This window comes from Corvus kubaryi, unplaced genomic scaffold, assembly GCF_017639235.1.
Source record: "Corvus kubaryi isolate FWS band 111438036 unplaced genomic scaffold, C.kubaryi_AGA036_p1.0 37398, whole genome shotgun sequence".
In the NCBI taxonomy this organism is placed as follows: Eukaryota; Metazoa; Chordata; class Aves; order Passeriformes; family Corvidae; genus Corvus; species Corvus kubaryi.
The window spans coordinates 44,512,339-44,526,417 of NW_024581137.1; the positions used below are offsets into that span (position 1 = coordinate 44,512,339).

The 14,079-nt window shown below is 40.0% G+C and overlaps 1 protein-coding gene across 9 annotated transcripts in view; it reads right to left on the minus strand.

Annotated features, from left to right (window-relative positions):
- Positions 1 to 3,733: 3,733 nt before the first annotated feature.
- ARHGAP12 (Rho GTPase activating protein 12) overlaps positions 3,734 to 14,079 on the minus strand; it is a 75,380-nt gene continuing 65,034 nt past the window's right edge. For 8 of the 9 annotated variants that reach the window (XM_042043044.1, XM_042043035.1, XM_042043039.1 and 5 more), the window contains 6 exons: positions 13,093 to 13,212; positions 10,101 to 10,199; positions 7,974 to 8,051; positions 7,061 to 7,195; positions 6,688 to 6,790; positions 3,734 to 6,262 (listed from right to left, as the gene is read on the minus strand). In XM_042043044.1, the coding sequence (XP_041898978.1) occupies positions 6,088 to 6,262; positions 6,688 to 6,790; positions 7,061 to 7,195; positions 7,974 to 8,051; positions 10,101 to 10,199; positions 13,093 to 13,212 (710 nt within the window). In that variant the 3' untranslated portion in view covers positions 3,734 to 6,087. The remainder of the gene's footprint in view (positions 6,263 to 6,687; positions 6,791 to 7,060; positions 7,196 to 7,973; positions 8,052 to 10,100; positions 10,200 to 13,092; positions 13,213 to 14,079) is intronic. The other variant, XM_042043036.1, reaches the window with a different exon arrangement.

Consider the following 14,079-nt stretch of genomic DNA (forward strand, 5'->3'; position numbering starts at 1 on the left):
GCCTTGTACAGCATGGGCAGCGCTTCTGCTATCTGGGGCTGGTGCTGGCAGAGGGGAATTTGCCGCGCCACCACCAGCAGCACTCAACATTTCGTGGTACTGCATCCTGCCCTCACATGCTCAGGCTTTCTTTTCATCTCAGGGATGCAAAGAAAGCCCAGAACGCATTAGGACAACCACCTGGGGAGTTAGTTATGATTTTTAAAAGCTAATGATGCCGCCTACTGTTCAATGTTTATTATAACTGTCTTCTCCCACTCTTAACTAAATTATGTATATACAGGGTAAGAAGCTGTACCCAAGGGCCCTGAGCACTTAGCTTGCTGCACAGAGCTGCTGTACTCCATCAATAGGAAAGGTGGACAGAAAGTTATTAGTTTTCATGCATTTGAATGGGACAGGCTAGGAAGCTCGGGCAAACGAAAGCGACAAGCATGATCCTGGCCTACAGCTGCAGTGTTTTAATGCAAACCTGAAGACTGTGCAGTCCTCTTGGCAGCTGGCTCACAGCTCAGCCTGCACAAGTGATGCAGATGGGGATTCAAAGGTTGCATGGAAACACATTGCTTTGCTTCAGTGCTGTGCCAAATGTAATACCTAATTGCTTAGCTTACGTACATTTCTGCAGTACAGGAGAAGAACAGGCACTCTCCAGCATGGAGCAGCACACAGCCTGCTTTACCTATTACCTGGAAAGGAACATTTTTTTAATTCTCTAGTCCATGCTTTTACACTGATGACTGCTTTGTGATGAAGTGTCTATGGCTGAGTGGCCCGTGCCTCAGCCTCTGCCAGGGAAGCAGTGCTCTGGACAGAGCACAGAACATTCCAGCCCCCGGGATCCAGACTGTTGTACAAATAAGGAAGCAAAATGTCCAAGCTGGATTAGAGCAGGACTAGTATAGCAGTGAGAACAGCACTTCAGCTCTGAAACAGCTTTTTCATAGTGGGAAATACAGTGGCACCCTTCATCCTGCCAGAGGAGAGGCATTGCCTTTTGCCACAACCATGTCTCAGTTTTTCTTCACAGAAGGCAGTGAAGTTGAGCAGGTCACACGTGTGTGTTGGCAGAGGCCTTGTCAAGGCCAGCACCCACAGAAGAGGCACCTGGTCACTCAGTGCTGGGGGAGAACATCCCTGCAGCAGATAGGTGAGCTTGGTGTCAGCACTGTGCAGGTCAAGTGCCTGCAGCCCAAGCACTGCCCAGCCCAGGCTGATAGGAGAGTTTTTCTTGGAAAGAGGTGATTTTTCAGTTCTGTTTCTAGGTTAGTTACCTCCTTTATTGGAACAACTAACTAGTCAGGACTCCTACATGCAGGAAGCCACCAAGCCACCACCAGCTCAGCATCACCCTCTTAGTAAAGGCAGAGAGCACTGGCACAATAGGCAGCCAGGAAACTCTGCCAGTGGTTTGATTCCAGTTATTTGGCTGCAGCACTTGATGAACTAGACTGGCTGACCAATGCCTGATATAAGAAATGACAGCTTTTAAATACAGTATTAACTTTTTAGAGGACAGCTGTTTCTTTCACACTATGAATTAACATGCTATTCTGAACAGATTTGTACTGTGCATGCAGATCTAAAGTAATTGTGAAGATAGTTTAGCTTGGAGCTTTTTTTTTCTTTGCATACTCCCACTTTCGAACTTCATTTATTTGTTTCTTCTGGTGTGCTGAGGTTGTAACAGACAGGACCACCTGTGCTTCTCAGGATCTGGTGCCACAAGGGCTGGATCTTGGATGGGGCCCTCAGTGCCACCAGAATAACACTGCCAAACTGAGAAGAAGTTTATTTTGTACTGTACAGATGCTGGTTGAAGGGACATAGTTTTTGACTCTCATTAGCCCTCAGGTGTTTGTGTCCAGGGAAGTTAGACACAAGTGCATCCCTGAGGAGCTGACACATAGAAGCCACTCCAGAAAAGATGTAGAAAGGTGGGTACTGCTCTTTTGCAATGTTACTTAACTCCACCTGTTTGCAGAGCAAATTACCCCTAAAAAACACAGCCGGGCCTTCATCTGTATTGTAAGACATGCAAAGGAAGAAAAAGAGAAAAAAAAAAGCAACTCCAACCCACACTCTTGGCAGCATGGCTCTCTCCCAGGTCTCTGGCCTGGATTCCTGCAGTTCCAAGTGAATGTTTCTTTGCTATCCTGCTTGTCCATCACACCTGCTTTGTCTGCTGCCTTCAGTCTTTTGCATTTACTTATTCCCTTCCCCAGCCAACTACATTTTAGTGTAATAAGCTGTCAGATTCTATGAGAAAAAAACCCGATGCTATATCTGCTTTTTCCACTTTGCAGTTCTAAGTTTGCTGAATGCAACACAGATTTTATTTTTTTAAAGTACCAGCTGAATACCTTAAACTCAAATCTGTTTGGGGAAGTTGTAAGAAACTAATATTGGAGCTGCCATTTAATTCTCAAGGCAATAAAAAGGACTGAGAGGCCAAGTTGCCCCTGAATGTCTTTCATGTTGGTTTGTTACACAGTGTGAGCTTGTTTTACAAGTGCTCTGTTTACAAGAATGCTGGGGGAGCTGGAGCGGGGGGGGGATGTTCATTTAAGTCCCACATTCACATAGGGCTACTTTTGTAAAGGCCTGATCCCGTCCTACCAGCTGCTTGCCCACAAAACTTCACAATTGTGGAGGCTAATTAAGATTCTTCAGAGGAGCTCTCCTCTCCCCAGCGGCTGCAGGCGGCCTCATCAGACATGCTGTCCCTCCCCCTGGGCCCAGCAGAATGCCCTTCTGTGCCTGGGTTACATTATGGCTTATGAATTAACCAATTGATTCTGAAATATCACTACTTCAGGGCTAAATAAAGCTGTTCCCTTTAAGGGGAAAAAAGTCAGGGCTCGGCCTAAGAATAAACTGATACTGTATTACCTATAAACTCCCTTCTCTCTCATGCTGCAAGGCAAGGATTCTCTTGCCAGGGTACAATGTGCTGAGTACAAAGGGAATTTATCATGGATTTTTGTGAAGATGGGGAGGAAAGCCTGAACCTGGGCAGTAAGCATGACCTATCCACTTGCAAGTAAATAAAACTTCCTGCATGCAACTCTGACTTTAAAAATTAAAAATTTAATTTTTAAAATTTACATGAAATGATTGTGCATATTTGTCTTGTCTTTTTTTGTGTTCACTTCTCTCTCCAGCTTCAAACTGAAGAAACCCATCACTGGTACAGATCAAGCATGGCTGAAAGTTGCTTGGTACTGTACCACTGTGCAGCTGAACTACAGACCTGAACACAGCTCTAGTGCTGGAACAAAAAATTCAGCTGGCACCAATACATAATGTTGGACCTCCAGTATCTTTCAAGTGGTTATGGCCCCAAAAAATTTATATTCAAGCTTGAAATTGACTTTAAACTAGAACCAAATCTGAGATAGAGCATAAACTGAGGAATATATAAAATTAACTATGTTTCATCTAATACACATAGCTTTTCCCTGGTGTGTTTGTGCAAATCTCTCATTTTGATTATTTAAAAGAAAGCTACCTGCCGGAACAAGACAAGATCTTTCAAGCAGTGAAGAAACCCAGCGTGGTGACATATACAGTTTCAAGTTGGTCACAACAAATGTACCATCAGCTTGTACCTCCTCCTCTTCCTGAATGTCTCAAGTGTTTGCCTGCACCTCTTTCAATTAAAAAGAATACTCTCCCCTCCCCAAACTAAAAATTAGATTAAGACAACTTCACTGCACAAAACCATACTAGATACTGTAATAACAAAATGCTTTATTTTTGGGGAATACAAGGAAAAGCGTGACATCCTCATTATCAAATTGCTTTAAAAAGGCATTCTTCCTTTGAAAAAGGTAACACTCGCAACAAAAGGTGACTGGTGAACAAGCCCTCTCATGTAGCAGCAGGAATTCTTTCTTATTTTACAGCCAAAGGCAGGTTCTGAATAATGTACAGCCACAGATTCCAACTTTGGTGATATTTTCTAGTAGGTGAGGGCACAGGCTCAGTACTGCTTGGCATGACAGCCCAGAGGGAGGCTGACGACACCGCCGACACGGGGCTTTCGCAGTTCTCACCCAGGTCGCTTTGCAACAAACCACAAGACTTCACCATTACCACAAGAAGACACTGAGAAAGCCACAAGGTTACTAAACTTCTCTCTTATCTCCAAAAACTTTTCATGCAAGCCCTATGTTCGTGAAATTCTCATACCATCAATCTGGTTACAGCTCAGTGTGTCACCACACATCCCCTCTGCTGTGAGCCAGGGCTGTGTGTGAGGGGGACACAGCAGATCTAAGGATACTGACACACAGTCCCTTCCTCAGCGTAACTGTTTCCTGTACAGTGGGGTCCAAGCTGGGATGTGTTTTAAAGACTGCAAATTTCTACCCATAAATTACTTCTGCCCTCTCTGAACCTTATGTTAGAATTCAAGTTATTAAAGAAGGGGGCTGGGAAGTTCCTAAAATTGTCAGGTTATAAAGCAGGCATTCATATTTCAATCAAGTGTGACAACTCTTTGTCACAAGTGGTATCCATCCATGCTAAGGGGTAAGAGACATCGGTCTTGTTTAAAGGGGGTTTGTGAAGCGGGTATGGTATACTCTAAAAGAACTACTGGTTTTCTTTATTCAGGTTAGACATAACAAATATGTCAGATACAGCAGTTAGTCTAGAAAAATACATTTAAAAAAATCTTCAGCAGACCATGCTCCCTGTAACAAAATCTTTCAAAACCAATTTTACAAATTATTCTACATTAATGTAAAAAGAAAATCTTAAATTTAGCTTGGTAAATTGTGGATTCGATCAAACATCCATCTATCAAAACATCACTTTCACTATTTGTAGATGTTAGAATTCATAATACATTTTTCTAATGTTTCCTGTACATATTAAATAACCTAAAAGGCTCTTCTTGTAGTGCATTAACAATTTAGCAAGCACACTCAGTATTTCTCCAGTACCATTTGCATTACAGTTATTTGCCCGCAAATGTAATTAACATCTAAAAGTGCACACAGATCTCCCTCCCTCCCCATAACCTGTTTCCCTGCTGAAACCCAGACATCCACTGGAAACATTATGCTACTGTAGCTAATCTACCCATGATTAGAAATGTGTGACTAAAGTGTTCTTACACTATACAGGAACTGAATTATATACAGGAATCAAAAGGACAGCCTGTATTTACATCAAGAATGAACTTCCACTACCTCAGCATTACACCAACAACTCAATACAGTGTTACAGTCGGTATTTACTTAGGACTTTAGCTTTAGATCAGTATAACACAAAACTTAGCTCAGGACATACCCTGAAAAAATGAACATGTTTATTAAATATTACTTCTATTATGCCACAAGACATATCCATTGCTGGATATTCTTACAAGTTCAGTGTTTGAAATAGTGTAATAAGTGTGCTGCTCTATGAAGCAGCAAAGAGCTTCCAGAGAGGTTGCTGGGGAAAAAAAGGAAAGAAAGAAGTAAAAAAAAAAAAAAAAGAACCAACAACAGAAAAACAGGAGAAAAAGAGGAAAAAAGGGCAGCGGATAGCAAGCGAAGAATTAGATTTGAATAATTAAACCAAACTGTTAGTGTAAGTCTAAGACAGTCACTGCATGCAGAAACCCCTTGGAAAAGTGTCATACAGATCTGAGTAGGCTGCAATAAACAAGCTTAACATGTAACTTCACTGAATTTTTCCATACCAAGAAAAATGGTAGGAATTTTCCCCATCAAATGGAAGAATTTTGAGATTAAATTCCAGATTATCCAGTTTGAGATTGTTAGTTTTACTCTCAAAGAAATCCAGTGTATGAACCTATATTACATTTTTCCAATGATACTTTAAAAAGGCAAACTATAAACTTTTTAATTCACTTTTTACATTGAACTTTTCAAAGAAATCTGAAGTGTTGTCTTTAATTTGCATTGAAGTGGTCAAACATTTCTCCTGTTTCTCTCCTCCCCCAAAAGTGCAAAAAACAAGTTGCTGCTTGGTCCACAAACATAAAACATCATATACAGAAAGAGGTTTTCCTTCTGGTGGAGTACTACTGCCAACCCATCACTTCCAGTTTCTTCTCCAAGAAAAATGTCAGCGTCCAAAGATGGAATTCAATTCCAGTAGAATTAACTCTACAATCTGATTCTGGTATACTGTGTGGACTGCTATGTTACCAGTCTCTTTCTCTGGTTTTAACAAGGTTGGACCAAAAACTATTGCTATACTTTGATAGGTCATTCGGTTCTTTTCTCCATTTTCTACAACTCTGAAAGAGAAAAAACATACACAAAAAGAGACTTATCGATGTTAGAGCAACAGGATGACAGAAAAAGACACAGTTCAAAGCAAATGGCTATTCAGAGTATTTATTTAATGAGTAGTCTTGCTATTAGGACATACAGCTGCTGTAATTCCTCTCTCTATGAAAAAAGTTTTGTTTTGAAATGTCATTCTTGGTCCTCTCACAGTCCCTCAAAAGGACTTGGCAGTAAACATCACAACTATGAAACATACTGTCTCAAGTCTGGTGCTCTGCAACCTCATATCCAAACAGATGGATACATTGCTTTTATGAAGTCCAATACAGGGAAAAAAATGCAGTGAGAACAGTCACTTGGTACTTTTAATTGGATTCTTTATCCTTAAGGAAGAGTCAGCAACACAAAGCCTTTCCTTCTATCTGTTACTTACCTTTTCAGGTGTCTAAAGAGTACCTGCATCGTGTCCTGATTTGGTTTTGGTAACTGTTTGATTAAATCTTTAACAGCAGAGACACGCTGCCTTGGTTCTTGCTCTGCAAAAGGGTGAGGTTGAGAAACAAAAATTCAGTATTTTTGTTTAAAACTTTAATATAAAATTTAAGAGGCTGGGAATGAAAGCCACGGTTTGCAGTGCTAATCCGAGATAGGACACTGCCACCTCCCGGCCGGCCCCGGCATTACGGACAGGCAATTCCTGACAAGTCACCCCCCTTCGTAACCAACACGTTCTTTTCATGTCCAAAAAAATTTTAAAAATTGTGCAGGACTTCTCCAAACACCATATGCAAGTTCTCCAGACTTACTAATTGCATTGACAAAGTCATTGAAGTGGTTGTAAGTGAACAGAGGCTCTGGCAATTCTCTGAAGAACATTTTTAGAGCTCCTGTGATGACATGTATATCTTCCCATTTACTGTCATTCAAGTCCAGCTTCTCATCTGAGAGACAAAAATAAATAATTAATGATAATAGCTCTTTTTTTTTTAAATTAACTCAACTACTCTTCTGTACTTATTGCTTTCAAAGTAGTGAAGACTTGCTCCACCCCATCCTGTATCCCATTCAGCAGCAGACGGAGATGGCCAAACTCTGCCTAATGCACTACATACAGTTCCCCTACTCCTAGGGCATTTTCCAGAAGGGAACAGAAGCTGCTGACATAATGCTAAATTTACGGTTAGATCTTGTCAATCAGGAAAGGAGAGGTCAGATTGTGGATGGGCTACTGTTCTCCTCCTGGTCTCACTGAACAAAACACTAAGAGATTGCCAAAAGAAAGAGTTTTATGTACAGAGTACAGTGAAGAGGAGCTATGCCCTCCCCCTACTAAAAGTCAGTAGCAAATCTCACTAAAAAACCAGTAGCTTACAATTTTAATGCTAGTGGAAGCTTAACATCTTGCTGTTTTTCCATGAGGTAGTGAGTTATTTTGTTTGAAATAATCCCCCCTCCTCAAATTCTATTACCACCTTCCTTTAGAATTCTGTTCTAGTAATGCCTCTGTAGTCCACACAAGACCAAACCTCCAGTACATCAGGTTTTTCAAGTGACGTACATTATACAATCAGTTCACAATTCTTAAGTAACTGTACTTCAAAGATGACAATCATTTCTCATGATACACTGCAGCTACAGATAAATCCTTTTCCTGAGCTTTCTATGAACTTCACCAACCTGAACATATATGCCATTGCAATACAGCTGGAGGAAGCTTACCATGATTGACTGCAAATCTCAGCTTCTGTATCACTGCAAGATTGCCACTAACTCTGTATAAGCCGTCAACATCCAACCCTGAAACAAAGGGATAAATCCATTTTAATATCTTACATATGTTTAGGTCTACTCAGCAAAATTAACAGCAAAGGGAACCCACCTTGTAACAAAGAAAAAAACCCTAAAACTAGATTTTTTTGATAAGCAGGGCATATAAGACAGAGGAGGTTTAATTTGCTGACACAAGTCTGGCAGCATCGAGCTCAAAGTAATCTCTAAAACTTCCTATTCAAGCAGTAATGAGGCAACAGCTCCAAGTTTCCCCAATGAGATCAGATGTCTTGTTTAAGATGCTCTTGGTGGGTGGGCAGGGAATATATGGGAGTCCAACATGCAATAATCAAATATTTGGTGGATTCAGTGTTCAATTTTTAATGTATGGTTAAGAAAAACCCAATCAAGTCATGCAGAGAGAGCATCTCTAAGTTGTCAAGTGACCAGGTTTACATGGAGAAGGAATGATACACATGCACACTCAGAGCTACCCAACAGCCCACAGAACTAAAATGGGCAGCCCTTGCCTTACAGGATTGCACACTTGACCAGAAAAGAAGAAAACTGTGTCTCTGTGGTTGCTACTGCAGTTACTCAGCAGTGATTAGGAGATAAAGAATTTATCTGAAAAGCCACTTGGATGCAGCAGGTGAGTCAGTGCCACTGAGAGGGTGAGTGTTGCCAGAATACCTGCAAGTCCCTGTAGCTCCTCAAGGAGTTGTCTGATGCAACACAGCACTGTTACCAGCACCATCTGATATATCCCTTTCCCCATAATCCACTAGTCATTCCTTTACAGAAAGAACTGATTTGAAGTATATAGGCAGAAGGAAGAAGAGTTGGAGAGGTAGGAAAAAACAGCTGTTCATTTCTGTCAGCTTCCCCTCAGGTATTTAAAAAAGGAAAACTTCACTATCTTCACTGCAGTCCTGTCTTTAAAATAAAAAACAAATAAAGAAAAAAAAAAGGAACAAAGCAAAATAACCCCTTCCTCACAATCTTTAGATCACAAATGGAATAAAGCCTGCTGCCACAATCAAGGTGGCAGTTTGTCAAACTGGAGTAATGCAATGGAAGCAGTTTTTTTCCCCTCCCAGGCCGTAAGATAGAAGCATTGACAAAGAGGACTACAGGCTGCAACAAAAACCTAAATGAAGTTCCCATGGAAGATGCCTTAGAATTCACATGTATTCCCCTGTAACACTTACCCTCATTCTCAAGAGAATGTTCTCAGATTAACGGACTGGTAAGTATTTGAATGATGATTATGGAGATGCCATAATCCCCTCTCAGTCATCTTTTCCACGAGATAGGGCAAAAACAACAGCAAGAAACAGGCAAGAACACCAGCAGAGACTACAGCCAAGTCAGGAGTCCCAACCAACATATTTTCAACAAAAATGTGAAGATGTGCTTTACAGCAGACAATCCAGAATGTCACATGCAGCTTTCAAACAAAGTGTCCTCAGTTACTAGGTAGGAAATACATATTTTCAATGAAAGCAAACAAAAACTGAGTCAATATGTGGACACTGATAATCTCCAAAATTGCATAAAATTTAGCAATTGGTGTAACTGGCTGAAGGGCATCAAACCAACAGACTGGTCTTCTGGCAGTCAGTGCATACACACAGCAGGAACACAACTGTTTCCCGGAAGTTTGTTTCAAGGAAGTTTTAATAGAAGTGATTGTTAGCATGCTTAAACCTTCCAAAAATGAATGGTTGCATTTTGATAGTCTCACTTTTAATCTGCAAAAATAACTTGATGAGCTGAGCTCTTCTACTACTTCTGGTAATCCTTTTCCCTTAGAGCCTTGCTGCCAGGAGGCTGTCCTGCCTTCCCCTCAGCTTAGAATATACTGGAGCAGATCAGTTTCTCAGATATAAGATTTCCTCCCCTCTCCCCACTTTGAATCCCACCTATGTCCTCACTCTTGAAAACCCAGTGATAACTCCAGATACGACTTTCAGATTATTTTCCTCAAATAAACCAACAGCATTTTAAGATTAAAATGTTCAACATTAGGAGTGTGAGCAAAAGAGATTTGTAAACAAAAAACTTCAACCATACCATGTTCCTCAACATGCTCAATGCACAGCTTCACGAACTTTGGCACCGTGCTGTTTTCTCTTTGACACAAGCTGGTGAGATTTGAACCAAAAACTTGATCTGGAACCAAGTAAAGAGACTGATTTACAGTGGAACAGGACTCAAGTGACAGAACTAGTTCAGGTTAAAACAAACCTCTAAAAAGGGCAAAGTCTACTGGATACAATTGTCGCAGTATTGGAGAGGAAATAGGAAAGTTTTGAAAAGAGTTCTCAGCAGCTCCCAGCAAGAAAAAGCTCCCAGTAAGAAAGAGGGTCAGCAGCTACACAAACACAAGCCTCCAAGGAAGGAAGTTTTGCTACTGAAATACTTTTAATCCATCAGGTGATACTTTTAAGAGTAATTTGGTCAATACTGCAATAAGAAATTTAATGGATTCAAATGTGTCCTGTTACACTCCATTCCTGTCCCAAGTTCAACATGCATTTATTGCAATCTTTGTTAAAAATTCGAACAGAGATGACGAACTTTAACCAGAGTGAAAGCTTTTGGCACTGCTTGGGAAAAAAATGTGCAAAATGTCATCTTCCACGGCACCTACTGTTTAACACAGCACTATGTATTCATTTACTTTAATGTAGAGTCTTCTGACATTTTTAAGTTCTGACACAAACTTGTAAATGACAGACCTTTACCTCAGAGCTCTGAATGGATGCAAGTCTGACCATGTCTAGGCAACCTGGCTGCAAGGCTGGAATCTAAATACAGATATTTATGGGCAAAGGTAAATCTGAGTCTTATTTTTAGAACTACACAATCCAGGAGGAGTATTTTCTATCATAAAGTGGAGCAAAAATGAAAATCAGCTTGCATAGAGATGAGAAGCCTGCAACATCTCAGTGAATTTGAGCAACATGTTAATTCCTCTTGCTCAGATATTGTATCACCAAAGTCTCTGACAGATCCATTTCTGTGGCCTTCATCAGAGATGCCCAAATAATAGATGGCCTCTTCTGTTCACATGCATGAGGGTGACATGGGGTCTTGAGACAGAGAAGCAAAGACTGCACTCTTAAAGAGAAGGGGTGTTTGTTGGTTTGTTTACTCTGTTAACATAGGTACAAAAGTGGCCATCTTCCCAGAATCTAGTGTGTCTTACTTCAGAGCTTCTGCAAAAGAGAGACTGCTCTTGCATTTGCATCATGCACATCATCTAGCCCATTTTTCGTGTTCAGTCATTTCAGTAGATTAACAACTCTTGCATCTTGACTAGTCCTTTGGGAACCCCAAACAGTACACCAAACCAATTTTACAGTATGAAAATGGGCATTTTATGGCATTATTAGCTGGATACGATGAGGCCAGTGGTCCACACCACCTCAGTGCTGTGGCAGCTACTCACGCAGCGAGCTTTATAAGCAGAATCAGTAGCAAAGGAGCAAAGTAGCAAAAAGCCCACGCAGCAGAAAGCCAGGCTAGCATGCAGCTGTGGCAGGTAAAGCAGTGCAGATTAGGTAGCAGAAGAAAATAGTAGCACATAACAAAGTAATTTGCTACAATTGCCTTTGACTTTAATAATTTCAAGATACACAGGAGTACTATTTTCTCATCTTAAAAGTAACTTCTGTACTTTTGATTTTCCATGTAAGAAAACTTTAGCACAGCTCCTTCTCCACTTAGTGCATGCTGTTTCAAGTGGATTTTTTCTCCTAGAACTTTTCACTATTTTATCTGCTCATACTGGATTTGCCAAGCTTTCCATTTACTAAGCTTGTTCTGTAGCAGCCACAAAAGTACACTGGGCTTTTAAGTGAAGACTTCTGTATTCTTCATTCATACTTTTAAACGTAAAACTATACAGCGCACATCCAACTTTTAAAACTTACACCATGCTTTTAAATAAAAACCAAACTCTTCATTCCTTAACGCCTTTATTAAAAATCCAATCATTAGCACGCACATGTACAAATTAAACTTGGCTTAGTGTTCACTGTTGCCAATGTCAGAAGTTATGTCACTGAGCCATGACATGAATACTAAGCCGTAAAGCAGAGCAAACCATCAAAGTCTGGGAATAATGCCTCCTTATCCCAAACAAAATTTCCATCATTTACAAGTAAATTATATTTGCAGATACACAAATATATCAAACGCCACATGCAACAGAAGCACACCTGTTAAAGTATGTAGTGAGGCAAATCACAGTAGGATTTGGTCTGGTATTTGCCTACCCATATGCTATTTTGACCCTAGTAGAGCACCACCTACAAGTCCTGCTAAAGCATACAAATAAATAAATAAATGAAGTTTTACAATGAGTACCAAGTCAATAGTTTACACAAACACATTAACTTAAACCTGTGCAAATACTGTTCTCTCAAATTTCTACAAGTGTGACAAAAGGAAATCTTTCATAACTTTGATTCAAGAGTATCTGCAACACTCTTTGTGAAACAATTAAAACAATGTGTACATTCAAAAAAGGTTATGGGAAAAAGAGGTTTAAATTAACACTCCTGTAACCTCATCCTGGTTTTCCTAAATATTTCATTTCTTATGATATGGCACATGATTGTCTGGTTCCACATGGACTAAAACACCCTTGTGAAATGGGTGAGCCCACGCACTCAGCCTTTTACCCAAAGGGCTGTTCTTTCCCTTGCTTGCACAAATGAGGGTCAGATATCTGGATTTCCAGCTCAGAAAGGTAGAATGCAGTGCTTCTTAGCTAGAGAGTCCAAGTCCAAATGGGCTCCTGGGCCCTCAGTTTTCACTGCAGTTTGGTCAGCAACGAACTGAAGGAGAGGGCATCCTCCAAGCAGTTTAATGGCTAGTAACAGCACTCAGAAGTACAGCAATCAATCACCAGTTCCACTATACATCCAAGACTTTTGTTAAACCAACTATACACACATATTTTACTCTGAAACTAGACCATTTAAACCCCATTTTACATATGAACTAGTAAGTTCAGCTTTTCAAATTATGTCCTTTGTTAAAAAGGTTCATTTACCCTTAATGTAGCCTTTTTCACGGACAGCTTGTAATGTAGGGCGCCGTGTAAGAAACTTCTTGAGCTTCGTTTTTGTCTTTTTCTGATCTGTGGAATCTATATTGCTGGGTGCTTTCACTGCTGAAAAGAGAAACACATTTATCATTACTACCCACAGGACCAACACTGCATTTATCAGCCAAGGAACCAACATTAAAAGAAAAAAACAATTACGCTCCAAAACACACACAAAAAATCTATTCAAATTTGCAATGCATCCCTAATTTTTTCCTTAACTTTCTGGAACTCCTTGTAAATAGCATCCATTTTTCAAACTCCCAAGAGACAACCCTGTCACTAAAAACTAGCAAAATCAACTAAACAGTAGCTTATGTATGGGATTGCTGTGGAAATCTAAAAACCCAGCTATGTTTCAAAACCAGTTCTGCCTCTCATTAGGTTAACTATTTTCAAAGAAATAAATACTTTCTTGAAAATTACATATAGGGCCTGGAAGGAAAAGACAGAAAACTGTCTGCCTGATTAATACATTTCTGTGCACAGGAAGTTAATTTCTGCATCTAAAAGACATTTAGCTCCAAAATTCTGAAGGTGTAATTAAAAATGTTTTGTTCCTCTAAACAGCCAGTACATTAGCAGCAACTTAGCAAAATTGCAGCTCAAATTGAAAGTGCAAATATTTACAGACGCTGTGCCACAGATAAAAAAAAAACCCAATCAGTAAAATGACAAAAGATTCTTATTTAAAACTATTTATAAAAGTCAGATACTATTTCTGTGCATTTGACAACACCTTGAAAATAATTCATTACACCACTTATTTTCCCCTGTTTTAAATACGTCATACAGCAGGAGCGAAAGACATTTCACACTTCTTTTCTTCTTCTTCCTTTTTTAAAGTATGATTAATAAAACATGGAAGAAAAATTACCAAGTGGCATCAATATGTAGAATGAACTATATTAAGCCTGTTTCCAAACTTCACTA